This window comes from Rana temporaria, chromosome 12 (assembly GCF_905171775.1).
Source record: "Rana temporaria chromosome 12, aRanTem1.1, whole genome shotgun sequence".
Lineage (NCBI taxonomy): Eukaryota > Metazoa > Chordata > Amphibia > Anura > Ranidae > Rana > Rana temporaria.
Window position 1 is genome coordinate 53,751,952 of NC_053500.1, and position 24,831 is coordinate 53,776,782.

A 24,831-nucleotide genomic window follows, 5' to 3' on the forward strand; every position below is an offset into this window, starting at 1 on the left:
GCTGAGTCAAGACTAAAGATCGCCCTTAACAGTTAATACCCAGAGACCTTTTCCCCTTTGTATGTTAAAAAAATGTACCTCTTAGGAGATGCTGCAACATACTCCAACCGATCCCTTAGAGTGCACTCTAAACCAGTGTAGTATCAGTATCATTCATACTGCATTTAACCTTTATCTGTATTGTTTATGGCTGATTTGCTAATTCTTGTATTGATTTCAGTTAGCATTATGCAACCTGAACTTAGTCACTCTTGGAACTCAGGATTCCAGGTCACCTGATTGGTGTGATAGCCTCTGATTGGCTACCACAGTGATCAGTCACTATGAAGCCCCCTCCCATGTTTTCTCTCTCTGTGAATGTAGAAGAGAAATAAATCATATTTCTATCTTTCCTTGCAGAGAGAAAAAAAAAGTGTGTGTAAAAATAAAAAATAAAAAAATAATAACAAAATCGAGTAAAATAAATAAATACAAGAAAATACCACCTACCTAGATCAAGGTTTGATCTAGCTCACTGCCAGAGTTAGAGCCGGTTCACACTGCGGCGGCACGACTTCGGGGGCGACTCTGCAAGTCGTCCTGAAGACGACTTCAGAGGCGATTAGCAAAATTACTTTTGTATAGAAGTCAATGCAAATCGCCCCGAGCCGCCCCTGAAGTCGTACTAGAACCTTTTTCTAAGTCGAAGCGACTTGCGTCGCTCCTATTAGAACGGTTCTATTGCATAGACTCGTCAGTCGCCCCAGTGTGAACCGGCTCTTAGTGTTTGGGTCAAGGTCAGTATTTTTTTGGACAGGATATTTTTTTTAATTAGTATCAGTTAGTTTCAGTGACAATATTTTGCTGTAGGTAGGATAAAAAAGCAAAATATGCACAATTTTTTCTGGGCTGTACTACGAGTACAAAAAAAACAACTAACATATACATATGTGGTATCGTTGCGATCATCAGGAGCAGGAGAATTTATTTTATGTTGTTCTTTGATGGAAGGTTATTGCATTAGCCAGAAAAATACAGCTACATTTTTGAGAAATTTTGTTTTTTGATAATAATAAAAAAAAAAAATCAGGGAGATATCCATTACCATTTACCACCAAATGAAAGCCCAATTTGTCCTGAAAAAAAATCAAGGTGTAATCCACCTGGATGCACAAAGTAGTTGATAATATGTACGGTTTTACTAATGCATGTCAAAGTTGCAAAAGTGTGCTTAGGCATTAAGATTTGTTTTACCCTTTGCTGTGAAGGGATTAAGGAGCTTTAATATTACCTACTGAAAACCGTAAATGGAAAATGGATAATTCATATACTAGGCATTTGCCCTTGATGTACAGTATTAGTTTGATTTGCCCTTTAACACACGATAGAGCATTCAATTGTTAAGGGTTTTTTTCTCTGTTGTTTTTCACAAGATATGATGGCCCGGATTCACAAAGCACTTACGCCGACGTATCTCGAGATACGCCGCGTAAGTGTAACTATGCGCCATCGTATTTGTGCGCCGTGCCCACAATCCAAGATACGCCTAAAAATAGGCTTCCTACGACCGACGTAACTTGCCTACGCCGTCGTATTGTAGGCGCATATTTACACTGGGCGCATTTGCCGCTCCCATAGATTTTCTATGCACATATGCAAATGAGGGAGATACGCCGATTCACAAACGTAGTTGCGCCCGGCGCATAATATACGCGGTTCGCGTAAGTCGTACGTCTGGCGGAAAGTTATTCCCCATATAGGAGGCGCAACTCATGCTAAGGTATGGACCAGGGAACACAGCCGTCATATTTTACGTTGTTTACGTAGTACGTGAATAGGGCTGGGCGTAGGTTAAGTTCACGTCGTAGGCAGTGATCCGTCGTATCTTAGGGAGTAGTTCCGACGTGATTCTGAGCATGCGCACTGGAATGCGTCCACGGGACGGTGCATGCGCCGTACGTTATTCATATCTTTATGACGCTCAGTCCATCATTTACATGGGGTCACGCCTCATTAGCATGGCTCACGCCCACTTCCGCTTATGCCAAGGAAACCCAGCGTAGATTTGGGGGCGAGTGCTTTGTGAATCCAGTGCTTGCCTCTGAGCGCTGTGCCGGCGTAGCGTAAAAGAGATACGCTACGCCGGCATAAATATGCGCCAATGTATGTATATCTGGCCCGATGCTTTTAATGGTTAATTTGTCTGAATAAAATTAATGCAAAATGTAAACAAATGTGTCAATATGTAGTTCATCAAAAGTCCACCTATCTTTTACAATAGCTCATTTTGAAAATCACTCACTGCTTATTTACTAAAGTATTATTTTACTGAAAGGGTAGTTGATGCTTGGAATAAAGTACCAGCAGAGGTAGTGAGACAGTCAGCAGTAAATGGCTTCAAACATGCTTGGGACAAACATAGATTTAGACTCGGACAATAAAGTTAACGAAAAAACAATAACCAAAACATTTTTTTTTAAAAAGGTCCTCGTTGGACTACTCATTTTTTTTCTGCCATCAGATCTTTGTTTTTGTCAAGAGCTAAGTCCTCTGGAAATACAGTGGGCCAGATTCAGAAAGATCAGCGGATCTTTCTGCTGGCGTAACGTATCGCATTTACGTTACGCCGCCGCAAGTTTTTCAGGCAAGTGCTGTATTCACAAAGCACTTGCCTGTAAAGTTGAGCCGGCGTAATGTAAATCCCCCGGCGGAATTCAAATTCCGCGGGTAGGGGTCATGTAACATTTAAATAAAGCGTGTCCCCGCGCCGAACGAACTGCGCATGCGCCGGCCCCGACTGAATCCCAGTGTGCATGCTCCAAATGACGTCCGCAACTCGTCATGCTTTCGACGTGAACGTAAATTACGTCCATCCGTATTCGCGAACGACTTACACAAACGACGTAAAAAATTCAAAACTTGGCGCAGGAACGACGGCCATACTTAACATTAGCTACCCCTCATATAGCAGGGGTAACTATACGCCGGAAAAAGCCGAACGCAAACGACGTAAAAAAAAGCGCCGGGCAGTCGTTCGTTTCTGAATCGGCGTAACTCCTCATTTGCATATTCCTTGCGTAATAATACGGAAGCGCCACCTAGCGGCCGGCCTGGAATTGCAGCCTAAGATCCGACGGTGTAAGTCACTTACACCTGTCGGATCTTAAGGGATATCTATGCGTAACCTGATTCTATGAATCAGGCGCATAGATACGACCGTCCAAACTCAGAGATACGACGGCGTATCAGGAGATACACCGTCGTATCTCTTTCTGAATCCGGGCCAGTATCTTCACATTAGAAGCTTATAGGTGAGTCAGTTGCCTGCATCCCTCCCCCCATTGCACTTAGAATTTCCATTTGCCTATCTCTACAACAGTACATGACACATTAGTGAGGTAAGGGCTGGGTTCAGGCAGAGGATGTGAAGATTCTGCTGGAGGCTTTAATTATGAGAATTAATGATCTTCAGCTGTTTTTTTTTTTTTACTCACATGTATTTATTAGTGAGTTTTGCAGTTTGCAGAAGCGCTCTACAGTCCATTTAACATGGTTTCCTATGGTACGTTCACATCTATACGTTATTCAGCCGGTGTCTTTTTGGAAAGAGTCAGGGACTTTTTTTCATGTAGCAGATTGCGTTTTGCATATAATAAACTTCAATGGACCCGCACCAAAAACGCAAGTGTTCCATTTTTGCAAGTTGCTTTTTTTTTATTTTTCTCTTTAACCACTTGTCCACCGGGCCTATTCTGGCACTTCTCTCCTTCATGTAAAAATCACAATTTTTTGTTGCTAGAAAATTAATCAGAACCCCCAAACATTATATATATATTTTGTAGCAGACACCCTAGGGAATAAAATGGCGGTCATTGCAACTTTTTTTCTCGCACGGTATTTGCACAATTATTTTTCAAACGCCTTTTTTGGGGAAAAAAACAGTTTCATGAATTAAAAAATAACAAAACAGTAAAGTTAGCCCAATTTTTTGGTATAATGTGAAAGATGATGTTACACCAAGTAAATAGATACCTAACATGTCACGCTTTAAAATTGCACACACTCATGGAATGGCGCCAAACTTGGGTACTTAAAAATCTACATAGGCGGCGCTTTAAATTTTTTTTAAAGGTTACTATTTTCGAGTTACAGAGGAGGTCTAGTGCTAGAATTGTTGCACACACTCTAACGCATGCAGCGATACCTCACATATGGGGTTTGAACGGCGTTTACATATGTGGGCGGAACATACATTACTTTCATTTTTATTTTCACTCTTTTTTATACATTTTTTTTTTTTAATCACTTTTATTCCTATTACAAGGAATGTAAACATCCCTTGTAATAGGGATCACTGTGACAGGTCCTCTCTATGGAGAGATGTGTCAGTAAGACTCCATATCTCTCCTCCAGGCTTAAAAGCATGAGATTGTGAAAAAAAATTCACCGATCTCATGCCGACAGCCGCGATCGCGGATTTGTTTATGTCCGGGTACCCGGGCGTGACATCACAACGTCGCGCCCGGGCCTCCAACGGTCATAGAGATGACCGAAAATCTCTATCATCGGGAGCCGGCGCCGGCCGATTCGTTCTCCGGGCCCCTGTTGGCACAGGAGAGCCCGGAGAAGCACCGGATGGCGGCGGGAGGGGGGACGTCCCCCTCCGCTGCCTATAAGAACAATCAAGCGGCGGAACTGCCACTATGATCATTCTTATAGTGCGCAGAATCGCCGGCAGAAGACGGTGATATATGAATGATGCCTGTAGCTGCAGGCATAATTCAGATATCACCGCACAAAGTCGAGGACGTCATATGACGTCCTCGGTGGGCAAGTGGTTAAACAGAGTATAGCTGGTTGCTAAGGAACGGACTCCTTTACAATCAATGAGTCATCAGCTGCCAGCGGGCATTATTTTTAATTTGGGTTCCTATGGAACACGTTCACATCGATGCATTTTTGTGCAAAAAAAGCTTAAAAAACGCTTGAAAGAGCAAAGTGTTAACCTAGACTAAGGAAGATTTCCCCAGTGATATCCATTGTGGTCCCTTTTCCTCCACTCATGTGTCAGATTACACTCAGCAATGTGCTCTGTGATGTGCAGTGTGTGATATCAGATACATGGCCTTGTGCCTTCTGGAAACTGAAAAATACAATCGAAACGGTTCACTTTGGAAGGTGGTGGAAGAAAGAGTGCTACAGATAACCAGGTAGAGCTTATGTAGGAGGATTTATGTAATCACTGTGTATCACCTGAGGCTAGTCACTTCAGTTGGCATATGTAAGGGTTTATTATCACTTTAACCACTTTAGCCCCGGAAGAATTTACCCCCTTCCTGACCAGAGCACTTTTTGCGATTCGGCACTGCGTCGATTTAACTGACAATTACGCAGTCGTGCGACATTGTACCCAAACAAAATTAATGCCTTTTTTCCCCACAAATCTTTTGGCGGTATTTGATTACCTCTGTGGTTTTTATTTTTTGCGCTATAAACAAAAAAAATTGTGACATATTGAAAAAAATGGAATATTTTTTATTTTTTGCTATAATAAATATCACAAAAAATATATATAAAAAAACATTTTTTTTCCTCAGTTTAGGCCGATATGTATTCTTCTACATATTTTTGGTAAAAAATCGCAAAAAGCGTATACAGTATTGATTGGTTTCCGCAAAAGTTATAGCATCTACAAAATAGGGGATCGTTTTTACTAGTAATGGCGGTGATCTGCAATTTTTATCGTGATTGCAACATTATGGCGGACACATCGGACACTTGTGAAGTTGTGATGCTATTTTGGGACCATTGTCATTTATACAGCGATCAGTGCTATAAAAATGCACCGATTACTGTGTAAATGACACTGGCAGGGAAGGGGTTAACCACTAGGGGCCGAGGAAGGGGTTACGTGTGTCCTAGGGAGTGATTCTAACTGTGGGGGGCTGGGCTACGAGTGACACGACAGTGATCACTGCTCCCGATGACAGGGTAGATCACTGTCCTGTCACTAGGCAGAACAGGGAAATGCCTTGTTTACAAAGGCATCTCCCCATTCTGGGTCCTGCGGGCATGGTCACGGAGCCCACGGCGGGTGCGCGCACGCACGGCGGAATTTTCAAATCAACGTACAGGTACGTTGCTTTGCCCACATGAGCCATTCTGCTGACGTATATGTTCTTTACGAGGTCGGCAAGTGGTTAAGCTTTAACTGCTTGCCGAGCAGCGCACGATTTTTTACATTGACAGCATGGCATGGACATGCAGAAGGACGTATATATATGTCTCCTTTAAGAAGCCAGCATTGTGGGCGCTCGTGCCCGCCAGGAGCTCCAAGACTCCGACCGATGTCAGTGGGCATACCCGCAATCATGTCACGGTAAGGAAGAAGGGGGAAATGCTTAAGTAAACAAGCATTTCCCCAGTCTTCCTAGTGGCAGGACAGTGTACACAGCTTCCTGTCATTGGAAGCTGTGATCAGTGTCATGTCACAGTAAGCCCATCCCCCTTACATTTAGAACACATCCCTAGGTCACACTTAACCCCTTCAGTGCCACCAAGTGGTTAACCCTTTCACTGCCAGTGTCATTTTCACAGTAATCAGTGCATTTTTATAGCACTGATTGCTATAAAAATGACAATGGTCCCACAAATGTGTCAAAAGTGCCCAATGTGTCCGCTATAAAGTCGCAGTCGCGATAAAAATCGCTGATCAGCCGCCATTACTAGTAAAAAAATATAATAATAAAAATGCCATAATTCTATCCCCTATTTTGTAGACGTTATGGGCCAGATTCAGGTAGAATCGGCTTACTCTGTGGCGGCGTAACGTATTACATTTACGTTACACCGCCGCAAGTTTTACGGGCAAGTGCTTGATTCACAAAGCACTTGCCTGTAAAGTTGCGGCGGCGTAGCGTAAATCCGCCCGGCTCAAGCCCGCCTAATTCAAATGGGGAGGGGACCATTTAAATTAGGTGCGTTCCCGCCATCGTATCTCTTTTATGAATCTGACCCTATAACTTTTGTGCAAAACAATCAATATACACTTATTGCTATTTTTTTTACCAAAAATATGTAGAAGAATACGTATCGGCCTAAACTGAGGAAAAAATATGTTTTTTTATAGATTTTTTGGGGGTAGTTATTATATCAAAAAGTTAAAAATATTGTTTTTTTTCAAAATTGTCGCTCTATTTTTGTTTTTAGCGCAAAAAATAAAAACCGCAGAGGTGATCAAATACCTCCAAAAGAAAGCTCTATTTGCGGGAAAAAAAGGACTTCAATTTTGTTTGGGAGCCACGTCGCATGACCGCGCAATTGTCAGTTAAAGCAACGCAGTGCCGAATCGCAAAAAGTGGTCTGGTCATTGACCAGTAAAATGCGAAGTGTTTAATAAACAATAAAAAATCACTTAAAACACACAAATAGACTTACCATTATATTACAGAGCACTAGAAAAAGAGCGGACTCCTTCACAAGTCTGCGACTGATAGTGATTTTCCCGACACCTTGAAGATAAGCCACGGAAGCCCTGCGTATTTCTACAAAAGACATTCTACGAGGGGCCTCCTCTTTGCTTTCCTCCTGTATAATTGGGTGGATAGGCTCATGATGTTCTTTTCTCATGCCTTCAATTATAAAGATATTTTGAAACACATGTTGGAAGATCATGAGGACTGAGAATGACAGATTTAAGGAATTCAACGTGTTCCATATTCTTGTAGCCACAATGGCAACTATGGAATAATAAGAAATGCAGAACTGACCGAGAGCAGCCGCCAGCAGCAGGATTATTTCTAGACTGCGAGTGTAGTTTTTAGGTGTTGGAGACGATGCCATGCCGTGAGCGTTCTTCTCAACACTGATTTTTCTGGTAGTTGTCCTATAATGGTGGTTGGTCTCCATATGGTCCGTTATGTCTTCTTTTTCCAATTCTTCCATTGGAATGTTTTCACTATACTTTCCACTTTCTGTTTGAATTTTACATTTATCACAACTTTTTTCCTCATCTCCTTTATGTTCAACAATTTCTTTTAGATCTGTCCATTGGTAATGTCCCTTTTCATCTCTGTGCTCCCCCAAATCCACGTCACTTTGATCGTAATCCTGGCTCCTCTCCACGTGCCTGTGTCGGCACCGACTTTGATTTTCTAGTTTGGTTGCTCTATCTGTGTCGTTTTTGTTTTCCTCTTCATCATGCTCACTATGCTGTCCTGACTGTTTGCCCGACTGTTTCTCTGTAAAGGTCTGAGCGATTATCCCAACAATGCAGGAGATTATCATGAGGGGCAACACAATGACATTGTAGAGAAAAAAAAGAAATGATGACGTGGGAGAAACTTCTCCTGAAGATACCTGTATCTGATACAGGATGAAGACACAAAATCCCACCACCAATGCAACACCACCCAACACTGGGCCATAAAGAACTCCGTGAAGACGAAACCTCGGGTGCGAGACGGCAGAGATAGAAACGTCTTTTCGTCCGACATTCAGCCACATTATGTAGAGCATTGATGCGCAGATAAGACTGTATTCCAAATTGAATGGATATAGGACCACATATCCTCTTTGAAAGGTCCAGCACATTGAATTTTTTAGGCATAAACAGTCGCTTTCCTCGTCTACAAGAGAAAATTATTTAGGTTATTTATTGTGAAAAACAGAAAACATATTAAAACCAGCTCCCCATGTTTTAACGCCTAAAGCCCAATACACGATCGGACTTCCATCGGACTTTTCCGTGGATTTTGGTCCGAAGAGCGCTGGCTGTGAACTTGTTCTGCATACACACAGCACAACATTTTCAGCCAACATTCACCAAACCACGTGGTTTTGCAGCTCTTTACCGCCACCCTTTGGGCAACTTCTGCTATTGATGTTTAGCATTGGTTCGGAGCATACGTGTTTGTACTTTGGATTTTAGTTGGACGGATTTGTGTAAGATACGACCAGCGTAAGTCTCCTACGCCGTCGTATCTTAACTGCATATTTACGCTGGCCGCTAGGGGCGTGTACGCTGATTTACGCCTAGAAATATGTAAATCAGCTAGATACGCCTATTCACGAACGTATGCCGGCCGTCACAGTACAGATACGCCATTTACGTAAGGCTTTTTCCGGCGTAAAGTTACCCCTGCTCTATGAGGCGTAGATGAGGCGTACCAATGTTAGGTATGGACGTCGGAACAGCGTAAAAATTTTCACGTTTTACGTAGTGGGAGTCATTTATGTTCACGTCAAAAGCATTGGCTTTTTGCGGGTTAATTTGGAGCATGCGCACTGGGATACTTTCACGGACGGAGCATGCGCTGTTCTTAAAAAGCGTCATTTACGTGGGGTCACAATAAATTTACATAACACACGCCCACATCTTCCACATTTGAATTAGGCGGCCTATTTACGCCGGCCTATTTACGCTACGCCGCCGCAACTTTGCTTTGTGAATACTGTACTTGCCTGTCAAAGTTGCGGAGGCGTAGCGTAAATAGGATACGTTACGCCCGCACAAAGATGCGCTCTCCTACGTGAATCTGGCCCACAGTATTTTCTTTGACAGCTAGGTGCACGCTTAAAGGGGTTGTAAAGGTACAATTGTTTTCCCTAAATAGCTTCCGTTACCTTGGTGCAGTCCTCCTTCACATACCTCATCCTTCCATTTTGCTTTTAAATGTCCTTATTATGATAAATCCTCACTTCCTGTTCTTCTGTCTGTAACTCCACACAGTAATGCAAGGCTTTCTCCCTGGTGTGGAGTGTGGTGCTCGCCCCCTTCCTTGGACTACAGGAGAGTCAGGACGCCCACTAGCACACAGCTCCTTTCTCTATCTGCAACGTATAGAGCGTCCTGACTCTCCTGTAGTCCAAGGGAGGGGGCGAGCACGACATTTCACACCAGGGAGAAAGCCTCACATTACGGTGTTGAGTTACAGACAGAAGAACAGGAAGTGAGGATTTTTCAGAAGAAATAAGGACATTTAAAAGCAAAATCGAAGGGTCCCATGCGTGTAATTGGCTGGGATGGCATCCATATTCATACTGCTGATCTGCATGGGTCACTTCTATTTATCCAGAACCTTCCACTGTTTACTGGATACAGAGGTGTCAATGCAGAAGCAGCAGCACTGTGAAGCACACAGGACTCCCTTGATAAACAATGTAACTTTCCTGTTAGGCAGAAAAGCTGCTATGTCTTACCAAACAAGTCTAGTGTTAAGCAGGAGACCACACTACACCAAGCTATGTACATCCTAGTAACCTACCTAGAAGGTAGGGTTGCCACCTTTTCTTCAAGCCAAACCTGGACACTTTAGCGGCCTGGGACACCTTTGGGTGCCCCAAGCAGAGTAATGTGGTCAAATTGCTCTTGTTGACATTGTTGACATCACTGCCGTTCTTCCCAATGATGCCAAACCTGCCCCCAGACAGCCACCCATAGCTCCCCAACGTCAACATATTTGTGTGTGACTATCTTGGTTACTTGGGGAGCCACAGCCCAAACCGAATAATGTTCCCGGGTTTCAGTCCGCCTGAATCCCGGACACATGATTCAAAACCTGGACTGTCCAGGCGAATCACGGACAGGTGGCAACCCTACTAGGAGAAAATGCAGATCACCGCCATTACTAGTAAAAAAATAGAAATGCCATAAAAATGGCATAAATCGTTCCCATAGTTTGTAGACACTATGGCCCAGATTCTCAAAGGACTTACGACGGCGCAGTGCCATGTACGCCGTCGTAAGTCCTAATCTGGCCCGTCGTATCTATGCGACTGATTCTTAGAATCAGTTACGCATAGATATCCATTAGATCCGACAGGCGTAAGTCTCTTACGCCGTCGGATCGTAACTGCAATTTTTTTTTTTGCCCGCTAGGTGGCGCTTCCGTTGATTTCCGCGTCGAGTATGCAAATTAGCTAGATACGCGAATTCCCGAACGTACGCACGGCCGACGCAGTAGGTTACGACGTTTACGTTAGGCTTTTCCCAGCGTAATGTTGCCCCTGCTATATGGTGGAATAAGTGCGGCGCAACAATGTTAAGTATGGCCGTCGTTCCCGCGTCAAAATTTTAAAAAGTTACGTCGTTTGCGTAAGTCGTCCGTGAATGGGGCTGGACGTCATTTACGTTCACTTCGAAACCAATGACGTCCTTGCGACGTCATTTGGAGCAATGCACACTGGGATATTTTACGGACGGCGCATGCGCAGTTCGTTCGGCGCGGGGACGCGCTTCATTTAAATGATACACGCCCCCTACCCGCTGAATTTGAATTCCGCTGGGTGATTTACGCTACGCAGCCGCAACTTTACAGGCAAGTGCTTTGTGAATAAAGCACTTGCCTGAAAAACTTGCGGCGGCGTAACGTAAATCGGATACGTTACGCCGCCGCATAGATACGTCATTCTACGAGAATCTAATCCTATAATTTTTTAAAAAGTAAAAAATATTGTTGTTTTTACCAAATTGTCGCTCTTTTTTTGTTTATAGCGCACAAAATTAAAACCGCAGAGGTGATCAAATACCACCAATAGAAAGCTATATTTGTGGGGAAAAATTTGTTTGGGTACAGCATCGCACAACCATGCAATTGTCAGTTAAAGCGGCGCAATGCCGAATTGTGTTGCATCTTTGTGCGCTTTAAGAAAGCACACCAAATATGTGGGACACAATAAAACTCTATGGTAAAGCACAGATAACCCACTCCAAGCATGCAGGTAAGCTGCGCTGCACCCAGCATGAAAGCAGGCTTAAGGTTCACTTGCCTGAAGTTATGTTTATTTGTAGACCCTCCATCTCTCTGTGCACGGAATCATTTAAAACAGCCATGAGCCAAAGCAGGAGGTTGGTGGACAATGCCAGCATGATGCCATGTCTGAAAACATAAAACACAGGTAAGTGCTGAAATACAGATGTAGGATGCCAGCTGGTCCCTGGAGAAATCTTCACTGCAGTGGTGCAGATTAGACATGTGTGGTTAGTTTTGTTACGAATGAAAATTTGGACGAATTTAAATTTTTTGGAATTTCGGATGTATCTGAATTACGAATTACAATAGTACCGAATTTAAAAAAAAATCTAAAATAACGAAAGAAGTCCAATAGTTTTCAATTGGATTTGAATTTAAAAAGTTTCCAAATTTGAATAGTTTTCGAATTCCAAATTAAAAAGTTTTTCAATTCAAATACTTTTCCAATTTCCAAAGAGAATAAATAAAAAAAATAAAGGAATATAACAGAAAAAAAAATCATAGACTAGAAAAGAATATAACAGAAGATAGAATAGAGTAAAACAGAACAAAATAGAATAGAAAATAAAAGACTAGAATATAATAGAAACGAATAGAATAACATAGAAAGAATATAACCATCTTCTTAAATTTTAATAGAATAAATTTGAACACATAGAAAAATAGAATAGAAAATAATAGAATTGAAAAAAAATATATAATAGAATAGACTATAATAGAATAGAAAATAATAGAATAAAAAAATTGAAATTATAAAAAGAATATAACCATTTCCCAAAGTTCAAATTCGAATTTGAATACAATAAAAAAGAATAGATTAGAATAAAATAGAGAACAACAGAATATAATAGAAAGAAAACAATAGAATAGAAAGAATATAACCATCTTCCGAATTTTGAATTTCAAATAGAATAGACTTGAATTTTAATAGAAAATAATAGAATAGAATAGAATAAAAAAAGAATAGAACAGAAAATAAAATAATAGAATTGAAAAGAATAGAATAGAATAAACAAATAAAAAATAATAGAATTAAACAAACAATAGAATAGAATAGATTAGAATATAAAGAATATAACCATTTCCCAAAATTCAAATATAATCAATTTGAATTTGGATAGAATAGAAAATAATAGATTAGAATAGGAAGATGGTTATATTCATTCTATTCTGTTCTGTTTTTTTTTCTATACTATCGTGTTGTTATATAAATGATGTATTAATAAACATAATGATTTGTAAATCTTTCCTTTTCATTAGAAACAAATCCCCTGAAGAGGCCATTAAAGGTCGAAACGCGTATGGATACTGTGTGAAACTCTACAGGAACACTAATGGCCAGATCCATGTACCTCAGCGCATCTTTCCGTCCGGCGTAGCATATCTCTGATACACTACGCCGCCGTAACTTACAGCGTATTTTCCTTATCCTGAAAGAATTTGCGCCGTAAGTTACGGCGGCGTAGTGTAACTTTGTCAGCGTAAGGGCGCGCAATTTAAATGGATGGGATGGGGGCGTGTTTTATGTAAACACGTCTTGACCCGACGTAAATAACGTTTTTTTTGAACGGCGCATGCGCCGTCTGTGGGAGTATTCCAGTGCGCATGCTCCAAATTAACCTGCAACAAGCCAATGCTTTCGACGTGAACGTAATTCTACGCAAAGCCCTATTTGCGAACGACTTACGCAAACGACGTAACATTTTCAAAATTCGACGCGGGAATGACGTCCATACTTAACATTGAGTATGCCTCATATAGCAGGGGTAACGTTACGCCGAAAAAAGCCTTACGGAAACTACGTAAAAAAATGCGCCGGCCGGACGTACGTTTGTGGATTCGCGTATCTAGCTAATTTGCATACTCGACGCGGAAATCGACGGAAGCGACACCTAGCGGCCAGCATAAATATGCACCTTAGATCCGACGGCGTACTAGGACGTACGCCAGTCTGATCTAGCCCAGCTTCAGGCGTATCTTGTTTTGTGGATACAAAACAAAGATACGCCAGAGCAACCTAGCAGTTACGCGGCGTATCAATAGATACGCCAGCGTAACTGCTTCGTGGATCTGGCCCTAAGAGTTTACACAACATGATGTTATGTGTAGTTTCCCTAATTTTTATGAGTATGTTGTCAATGTTAGGGCCAGAACTGTTTTATTACCTCGACTTATGGTAAAATATTTTTGCTACTATGAATCCACTAAACAAATACTAATTTTTACGTAACATTTTTGCTTTTTAAATACTTATTTTGCTGCTAAAAAAAAACTTTTCAATTTTACTATCGTGATATTTTCTATTCTATTCTACTCTATTCTATTCTTTTCTATTCTATTCAAGTTTAAATTTGATTCTATTTGAATTTTGGAAAATGGTTATATTATATTGTTTTTTTTTAATTCTATTATTTTCTATTCTATTCGAATTGCAGGAGATGGTTATAATCTTTCTATTTTTTTATTCTGTTCTATTCCTTTCTATTCTATTTTGTTCTGTTTTATTCTATTCTATTCTTTTATTTTCTGTTATATTCTTTTTTATGCTATTCCATTTTTTTCTATTCTATTCCTTTATTTTCTATTCTAATCTATTCTCTTTAGAAATTGGAAAATTATTCGAATTCAAAAACGATGCCAATGTGATTTGAAAATGTTTCAAATCAATCTGAAAGCTTTTTTGTTTTCAGATCGATTCGAGAAGGGGAGCATTTCCCCATTAGATCACCTGCAATGCTGCTCTTCCTGAAGACCTAACGCTGTTGACCATTGCAGTGTCAAAAGTTCAGGGACAAGTAGAGGACCGTGCATCCCTGCAGTTAAGATTTCTCTAGGATCTAGCTGCCTGCACAACATGGGATATACTTCATTACAGTTCAGGGATGTGACTAAAGCTGTAGGGATTTTTTTTTTTAGATAAGCTTCACTGTTAACCACTTAAGACCCGGACCATTACGCAGGTAAAGGACCTGGCCAGTTATTGCGATTCGGCACTGCGTCGCTTTAACTGACAATTGCGCAGTCGTGCGATGTGGCTCCCAAACAAAATTGACGTCCTTTTTTTCCCACAAATAGAGCTTTCTTTTGGTGGTATTTGATCACCTCTGCGTTTTTTATTTTTTGCGCTATAAACAAAAATAGAGCGACAATTTTGAAAAAAAAACAATATTTTTTACTTTTTGCTATAATAAATATCCCCCAAAAAAGATATAAATTTTTTTTTTCTCAGTTTAGTCCGATACGTATTCTTGTACATATTTTTGGTAAAAAAAATCGCAATAAGCGTTTATCGGTTGGTTTACGCAAAATTTATAGCGTTTACAAAATAGGGGATAGTTTTATTGCATTTTTATTAATATTTTTTTTTTACTACTAATGGCGGCGATCAGTGTTTTTTTTTCATGACTGCGGCATTATAGCGGATACATCAGACTATTTTGACACATTTTTGGGACCATTGTCATTTTCACAGCAAAAAATGCTATAAAAATACATTGTTTACTGTGAAAATGACAATTGCAGTTTGGGAGTTAACCACTAGGGGGCGCTGAATGGGTTAAGTGTGACCTCATATGTGTTTATAACTGTAGGGGGGCGGGGCTGGATGTGTGACATCATTGATCGCCTTTCCCTATATCAGGGAACAGATGATCAATGACAGCGCCACAGTGAAGAACGGGGAAGCTGTGTTTACACACAGCTTTCCCTGTTCTTCAGCTCCGGGGACCGATCGCGGGACTCAGGCGGCGATCGGGTCCGCGGGTCCCGCGGCTGCGGAGCTTCAGGACCGCGTCGCGGGCGCGTGCCGCGAGCGGGCACCCGCGACCCAGGGCTGGGCACTTAAAGAGGACGTACAGGTACGTGCTTGTGCCCAGCCATGCCATTCTGCCGACGTATATGTGCAGGAGGCGGTCCTTAAGTGGTTAAAGGAAAAAATGCCTGAAAATAAAAATAAAACAAATGAAAGCACGACCTCTAATGATCAGTAAGATGCAATATATTACATTCTTGTTTTGGTGTTTAGCTTTACTTTTTTAGAAGCCCTTCAATATTTGTCCTCCACCATGTTTTCTAGGCTCTGCTTGCCCATCTGTGGGCCCAGGACCAACATTTTGGGTGCCGGTGAGTGGAGGGGAGGGAGAAGAGAGGACCCTTTTCCAATCAACTCCCCTTCTTGCTGTGACCCGGAAAGTGTCATGTATGACGTCACTTCCATGTCAGCCTCTTAGTGTCCCTGGCTAGCATAGCTGGGAGGGGATCAGGGCTCAAGTCCTGCAGGAACACGTGGGAACGGAGTTCCTGCACTTTTTTTCACAGCAGGAACGCAGTTCCCTTTGCAGGACTAGAGCAGCCGAGCCGCCCGAGCCAATCCTTCACTAAGCGGCGATGCCCAGCTCGAGTCACTGTCAGGGGCAGGCGAACCTTAGTAATCCTTTATGTTACTGGCCGCTTCCTGTATATGGATTCATCGGGTAGTGTGCGGGCATTCTGTCACTTCCTCAATGCCGCAATGTCTCCTGGGAGCTTTTGTCATTGTTCCCAGGAGACATTGCGAAGGCCTGCCGCGGGTTATCGCGGGATTTAGAAAGAACTTGCTTCTTTCTAAATCCGGCGATAACTCGCTTCAGACCTCCGCAATGTCTCCTGGGAACAATGACAAAAGCTCCCAGGAGACATTGCGGCATTGAGGAAGTGACAGAATGCCCGCACACTACCCGATGAATCCATATACAGGAGGCGGACAGTAACATAAAGGATTACTAAGGTACAGTGGATCGGAGAAAAAAAACATGCGGTTTAGTACTTATGCATATGAGTGTAACATTTTTTTTTTTTTGGTGGGGGAGTGGATCTTGGGTGGGAGTTCCCACACTTTTTTCCCCAGGACTTGACCCCTGGAGGGGATGTAGTGTAATGTGATCTCTGCATTGCAATACATTCAGTGAAGACCAGAGGAGACATGCAGAGTCTTTTAGACCCTACATGTCTCATTAAAGAGAACCTCGAAATACACCCATAGCTCTTAAAGGGATTTTATTTTAAATTACATTTTTTTTTATTGCATTTTAGTGTAAATATGAGCTCTGATGTCTTTTTCACCCCAGACCTCATATTTAGGAAGACCTGTCATGCTTTTTTCTATTACAAGGGATGTAATAAGAATAAAAGTGACCCAATTTTTTTAAAAAAAGAACAGTGTAAAAAAATAAATAAAAGGTAAAATAAATAAGAAGAAACGCGCCCCGTCATGCCGAGCTCACGCGCAGAAGCGAACACATACGCGAGCAGCGCCCACCTATGAAAACGGTGTTCAAACCACACATGTGAGGTATCGCGGCGATCGTTAGAGCGAGAGCAATACTTCTAGTCCTAGACCTCCTCTGTAACTCAAAATATGCAAACTGTAGAATTTTTTAAATGTCGCCCATGGAGATTTTTAAGGGTAAAAATTTGTCGCCATTTCAAGAGCGGGAGCAATTTTGAATACATTAGGTATCAATTTACTCGGCGTAACATCCTCTTTCACAATCTAAAAAAAATTGGGCTAACTTTACTTTTGTCTTATTTTTTTATAAAAAAAAAAATTCCAACAAAAGTGCGCTTGTAAGACCGCTGTACAAATACGGTGTGACAAAAAGTATTGCAACGACCGCCATTTTATTCTCTAGGGTGGTAGAAAAAAAATATCGAATGTTTGGGGGTTAAATTTTCTTGCAAAAAAAATTTTTTAACTTGTAAGCAACAAATCTCGGAAAGAGGCTCAGTCTTTAAAGGGGTTGTAAAGGTACAATTTTTTTTTCTCTAAATAGCTTCCTTTACCTTAGTGCAGTCCTCCTTCACTTACCTCATCCTTCCATTTTAATGTTAAATGTCCTTATTTCTTCTGAGAAATCCTCACTTCCTGTTCTTCTGTCTGTAACTCCACACAGTAATGCTCCCTTCCTCCCTTGGACTACAGGAGAGTCAGGACACTCTCTACGTTGCAGATAGAGAAAGGAGCTGTGTGTTAGTGGGCGTCCTGACTCTTCTGTAGTCCAAGGAAGGGGGCGAGCACGACACTCCACACCAGGGAGAAAGCCTCGCATTACTGTGTGGAGTTACAGACAGAAGAACAGAAAGTGAGGATTTCTCAGAAGAAATAAGGACATTTAAAAGCAAAATGGAAGGATGAGGTAAATGAAGGAGGACTGCACTAAGGTAAAGGAAGCTATTTAGGAAAAAAAAATTGTACCATTACAACTCCTTTAAGTGGTTAAAGGGAACTCCTTCCGAGACTAAAGTGGTTAATGTTGCTGTAGACCTCTTGACAGCCTCCCTGACCAGTTTTCTTCTCATCTTTTTTTCTTCAATTTTGGAGAGACGTCCATTCACATTTATACAGAAATTAGTGCTATAAAACTGCACCGATTACTGTGTAAATGTGACTGGCAGGGAAGGGGTTAACACTAGGGGGAGCTGAAGGGGTTAATATGTTCCCTAGTGAGTGATTCTAACTGTAGGTAGAGGGGACTGACTGGGGGAGGAGACCGATGTGTATTCCTCTGTACTGGGAACACACATCGGTCTCCTCACCTGACAGGACCGTGGATCTGTGTCTTTACACACACAGATCCACGGTCCTGATGTGATTGAGGACATTGCGGTCGCTGGCATGTGCACCGGGCATGTGCACTCGTTTAACAAGTTTTTCAGAATATTCAAAAATTTGTAAATTCGTTATAATGAAAATTCGACTATTTGAAAATCTGGAAATTCTAAATTCTGGAAATTCTATATTCGAAAATCCAAAATTTCGGAAATTCTATATTCGAAAATCCAAAATTTCAGAAATTTGGAAATGAGAAAATCTAAAATTAGAATATAACAAACATTTTAAAGACCGAAAATCCAAAAATTCAAAAACCCCAAAATTCTAAAATCAGAAATAATAACTAGCTAATAATAATTTAACTATTACTAACTATTACATTGTAGGTATTGGAATTTTCTTTCAAATTTGGCTATTAGTGAATGTAACTAATACGAATTTATCCGAGGTTACAAATTATCAGAAATAATGAATGCCGTATCTAAACAAATGGAACGTAACAAATTAATAATAATAAATAACAATAATAATAAAAATGTTTTATTTTTATTAATTAATTCCGTTCCATTTGTTTAGATGCAGCATTTGTTATTTCGGATAATTCTTAACTTCGGATAAATTTGTATTCGTTATGTTCACTAACAGCCAAATCTGAAAGGAAATTCCAATACCTATAATTTAATAGTTAGTTATTATTAGTTAGTTAGATTGTAATTATTTAACATTTTCAGATTTTCTTTCTCATTTTAGAATTTTCAGATTTTCGAATTTCTGAAATTTTGAGTTTACAAATTTTCGGATTTTTGAATTTACGAATTTACGTATATTCGAATTGACAAATTTAAGAATTTTGATCATAATGAATGACCCTAAAAAACGGAAAAAAATAGGAATGAAACAAACACATTTTTTGGCAGTGCATATGTCTAACCTACACCACATTATCATGCAAATAGTACCATTTACAGAGAATATAAAACAGCTTTGGTTTTCATTTTCCACAATGAATTGATCTGAAAATATCTGGTTTTCTTTTCTCCATTAGTATTACAATTTGCCTCTCTTCTTACTCACCTAGTTATATTATTTTGCACCTGCACACAGTCCTGGCTTGAAAACCACAAAAAACATGTCTGCAAGGAAAGCATATCATCTGATTATCACGTATTCCAGATTAACAAGTGTTTTTATTGGTCTTAATTTATCAAAAAATCTGTTATATTGTCTAATTAAATGAGTTCCTTAGACTTTACCCACCCCAGAGTAGTGCCTCCCACCGTCTTGTTTGCCCAAATAAATAAAATTGGTATGTTCCATTTCACTATACAAACAACATGCACTGCATACTTTTGTGACTATGGCCCAGATTCACAAAAGAGATACGACGGAGTATCTCAGATACTCCGTCGTATCTCTCAGAGTATCTATGCGACTGATTCATAGAATCAGTTACGCATAGATAGCCATAAGATCTGACAGGTGTAATTGTTTTACACTGTCGGATCTTTAGATGCAATACCGCCGTCGCCGCTGGGGGGAGTTTGCGTCGTAAACCAGCGTCGGGTATGCAAATTAGGAGTTACGGCGATCCACAACGTTTTTTTGCGTTCGCTATGTCGCTGCTACTCTAGTTTCCCGTCGCAAAGTTAGTCGTCGTTTTGGGTGCCCTAACTTTACACAGCACACGTATGTGCTGTATAAAGTATGGCCGTCGTTCCCGCGTCGAAATGTAAAAATTCACGTCGTTTGCGTAAGACGTCCGGGAATACGAAAATACGCTACGCACGTCGCCGTTCGAAAAAATTACGTCACTTCGCGCAAAGCACGGCGGGTAATTCAAAAGGAAGCATGCGCAGTAGGTCTGGCGCGGGAGCGCGCCTAATTTAAATGACACACGCCCCTTTGAGTTACGCAGGCTTGCGCTGGAGGCCGCCGGCGTAGGTTTTCATTTCATTGCAAGTGCTTTGTGAATCAGATACGTTACGCCGCCGCACTTCTACGTGAATCTGGCCCTCAGTACATATCCATTGCTACCGCCTGCAATAATTATTAAATATATTGATGCTACATGTAGGGTGGCCACCTGTCACCCAGAAAGTTTGGGCTTTGAATCATGTGTCCGGGTTTCAGGTGGACTGAAACCCAGACATAATATTCAAACCGGGCAGTGGCTCCCTAAGTAATGAAGATAGTCACCCACAAATCTGTTGCCATCTGGGAGCTGCAGGCCGCTGTCTGGAGGCAGGTACGGCATCACTGGGGGGGCAGGGTGATGATGTCGGCAATTGAAAACTTGGCCACACCCACTGTTCGCTTCAGCACGCTATGCACACCACATTACTACTCTCCAAAGGTGTCTCAGGCTGCTAAAGTGTTCGGGTTCGGCCTAAAGAAAAGGTGGCAACCCTATCTGCATGAGCCTGGCCAACTTCTGCAAAGATGGCCTGCAGCTATTACTTTATACCCATTCAATTACATCTTGCCAAATTTACGGTTTTGGTTCTATAATGTACTCTACAGTAAGGCCCCATTCACACCTTAGCGTTTTGTAGCTTGAAGCTCCAAAACGTAAAATATTAACCCCTATTCCTAACCCCAACCCTAATCCTAACTTTAACCAAACCTTAACTCTAACCCCTTACCCTAACAAAAAAATAATAATAAATGAATAATAATAATAATAATAATAATAATAATAATAATAATACAAATGGGATTTTTTTTAAATAATATATGAATAAATAAATGCAAAATAAAAACACAAATAAAAAAAATGCCATAAATATATTAAAGAAATTAATAATGTAATAATAAATAAATAAATAAATAAATAAATAATAATCAACACCCCACCATTAAATAATATTAGGTAATATATATATTTTTTATATATTTTTATATATTCTTTATATAAACAAAGTAATGTATTATTATGATTATTATTATGATTAATAATCATAATAATAATAATAATAATAATAATAATAATAATAATAATAACATACACCCAAACAAGATTAATGTATAATAATAATATTTTTTTATTAAGAAGAAGAAGAAGAAGAATTATTACTATAAATGTATTTATTTATATTGTGTTAGGGTATGTATTATTATATTATTATTATAATTTTATTATATTTTATTATTTTATGGTTTAGGAGTTAAGTTTACTGTATTTTTTATTATTTATTTGTGGTTTTATTTTATATTTATTTATTAATTTATTAATATTATTATTAGTAGTAGTAGTAAATGTATTATTATCAATACCCTAACCCTAACAATAAATACATAATAATAATAATGATAATAAGACAAGAAATAAAATAATAAATCCTAACCCCAACCCTAATCCTAACTTTAAACCCCTTACCCTAACAAAAAATAAATAATAATACAGGAATAATAATAATATAAATGGGAAAAAATTGAATTAATATATGAATAAATAAATGTAAAATAAATACACAAATAGCGTAAATAAATAAAATAAATAAATAATATAATAATAAATAAAAAATAATGAACACCCAACCTTTAAATAATATTAAGCAAATAATAATAATAAAATAATAATAACATACACCCAAACAAGAAAAATGTATAATATTTTTTTATTAAGAATAATAATAAGTATTATTATTATTATTATTATTATTATTATTATTATTATTATTATAATAATTAATTCATCTGTGTTGTGTTAGGGTATTTATTATTATTATTTTAATTATTATTATTTTAATTATTATTATTATAATTATTATAACTATTATTATATTTTTATGTAATTTTTTAAGGGTTAGGGGGTTAAGTTAGGGGGTTAAGGGTTAAGGGTATTTATTTATTGTTTATTCATGATTATTTTTATTTATTTGTGTATTTTTTTTACATGTATTTATTATTCTTCTTATTATTATAATTATTATTGTTATTATTATTATTATTATTATTATTATTATTGTAATTATTATTATTATTATTATTAGTTGTATTATTATTATTAATACCCTAATCCTCACAATATTTTTTTAATTAATAATAATAATAATAATAATAATAATAATAATAATAATAATAATGAAATAAATAAAATATTAACCCCTAACCCCTAATCCCAACCCCAACCCTTAACTTTAACTAAACCTGTTACCCCTTACCTAACCCCTTACCCTAACAAAAAAAGAAATAACAATAAATGAATAATAATAATAATATTAATAATAATAATAATAATAATAATAATAATAATAATAATAATAATAATACAAATTAGATTTTTTTAAATAATAAATGAATAAATAAATGCAAAATAAATACACAAATAAAAAAAATTGTCATAAATATATAAAATAAATCAATAATTTAATAAAAAAAAAAATAATGAACACCTAACCTTTAAATAATATTAAGTAAATTATTATTATTATTATTATTATTATTTTTAATAATAATAATAATAATAATAATAATAATAATAATAGCATACACCCAAACAAGCAAAATGTATACAAATAATATTTTTTTTATTAAGAATAATAATAATAATTATTATTTTTTTTATTTATGTTGTGTTAGGGCATTTTTTTTTATTATTATTATTATTATTATTTTACTTCATATTTTTTAAGGTATAGGGGGTTACGTTTAGGGGTTATTTATTTATTTATTTGTTTATTACATAGTATTAATTTACTGTATTTGGTTATTATTTATTCATGATTATTTTTTTTTATTTGTGTATTTATTTTAAATGTATTTATTCATTTATTATTATTGTTTATTATTATTATTATTATTATTATTATTATTATTATTATTATTATTATTGTTATTATTATTAACACCCTAACAATAAATAAATAAATAATAATGATAAGACAAGAAATAAAATATTAATCCCTAACCCCTAATTTTAACCTCAACCCTAATCCTAATTTTTACCAAACCTTAACTCTAACCCCTTACCCTAACAAAAAAAGAAATAATAATAAATTAACAATATTAATAAAAAAAGAAATAATAGCTGATGGAAAAGCTAAAAAAATGATGGTTTTCTCTATTGGCTCAAAAATGCCTGAAACTGCTGTATGAAAACACAAAAAAAACACATTAAAAAAAAAAACAGGTGAAAAACACTTAATTTCACTCGCTCGAGTGTGAGTGTAGCCTTAAGGCCAACTACAGACAAAACATATTTTTAGTTTGGTTTGATTTGGAGAAAGCGGTGAGGAGTTAATATCACTGTCAGGTTTTAATTTGAGCTTTGTGTCCCCACATGGGAAGATTAATCCAAAATCTCTTTAACAACAGCAAGTACTATATAATATAATATAATAATAATAATACTTTATTATCATTTAATTTATAATAATAAAATAGATGTCTAGTGTACCCAGCATTTATTAATATTCTAATATCCAATTACCTGTACGGTAATGAAGATGATTTCCATGGCGGAGAAGGCGATATCCATTGGTAACTTACATGTCATTAGCGATGCATCATATCCAATTTTGAATACAGCTAGGAGGAGACTGCAGATCCCAAACAGAGCGAGAGAGGCTGCAGAAAAACAAAAATTGGTACATGATGTTTAGTTTGGTCGCATTGCCAATAGGTGCCAATAGGTGTTGGCAATACAGCATTCTAGAATTGCAAGTGATGTAAGTGAACTGGGTACTACTTGTAATAAACCCTTCGCTTTAAATATTGATATTGAGTTGAATTCCATCATTGGTAATTTTTAAGTTGTATTTTTAATGTATGCCTTATGTTTTTAATTTGATATTATTTTACGTGTATTTGAACTATTTGTTAATTTGTTCTGTTAAATTGTGCAGTAGCTGTGTATAATTAAATATGGAGGGATTTCCTCTCACTTCCTGTTTGACTATGGGACAGGAAGTGAAGGGAAATCTCTGCAATGGGACACATACATTGGAGAGAAAAAAAAAAATTGGTGAAAAAAAATCTGACCCTCCCTTGCTATATCCAAAATAATAAAAAAAGGTTTTGACTATAGTTCTACTTTAAAGGTGGAGACACTTGGGTGATTTATCATTCACTGAAGAACTTTGTGGACTATAAGAACACTGCACACTTCAAACTTTAATTTTTTTTTCTTTTTTTTATATTTTATAGATATTTTATAATTTATATTTAATAATATAAGATATTTCATGTGTTTATATACACTTTATATAGTGTATTGGTACTTTTGCTCTTTATTAGGATGATTTGATTTTACACCTAGCACAGCTATCTATCTTGGATTTACTATTTTAAATATACGGTATCTCATAAAAGTTAGTACACCCCTCACATTTTTGTAAATATTTTATTCTATCTTTTCATGTGACAACACTGAAGAAATGACACTTTTCTACACTGTAAAGTAGTGAGTGTACATCTTGTATAACAGTGTAAATTTGCTGTCCCCTCAAAATAACTCAACACACAGCCATTAATGTCTAAACTGCTGGCAACAAAAGATGATTTGGTTAG

The 24,831-nt window shown here is 38.0% G+C and overlaps 1 protein-coding gene across 1 annotated transcript in view; it reads right to left on the reverse strand.

The window, feature by feature from the left end:
- LOC120919403 (proton channel OTOP3-like) overlaps positions 1 to 24,831 on the reverse strand; it is a 95,690-nt gene that overhangs the window by 12,063 nt on the left and 58,796 nt on the right. Inside the window, exons 3-6 of the mRNA XM_040331558.1 lie at positions 23,753 to 23,889; positions 19,396 to 19,454; positions 11,749 to 11,858; positions 7,417 to 8,606 (exon numbers count right to left, since the gene is read on the reverse strand). Of these exons, the coding sequence (XP_040187492.1) occupies positions 7,417 to 8,606; positions 11,749 to 11,858; positions 19,396 to 19,454; positions 23,753 to 23,889 (1,496 nt within the window). The remainder of the gene's footprint in view (positions 1 to 7,416; positions 8,607 to 11,748; positions 11,859 to 19,395; positions 19,455 to 23,752; positions 23,890 to 24,831) is intronic.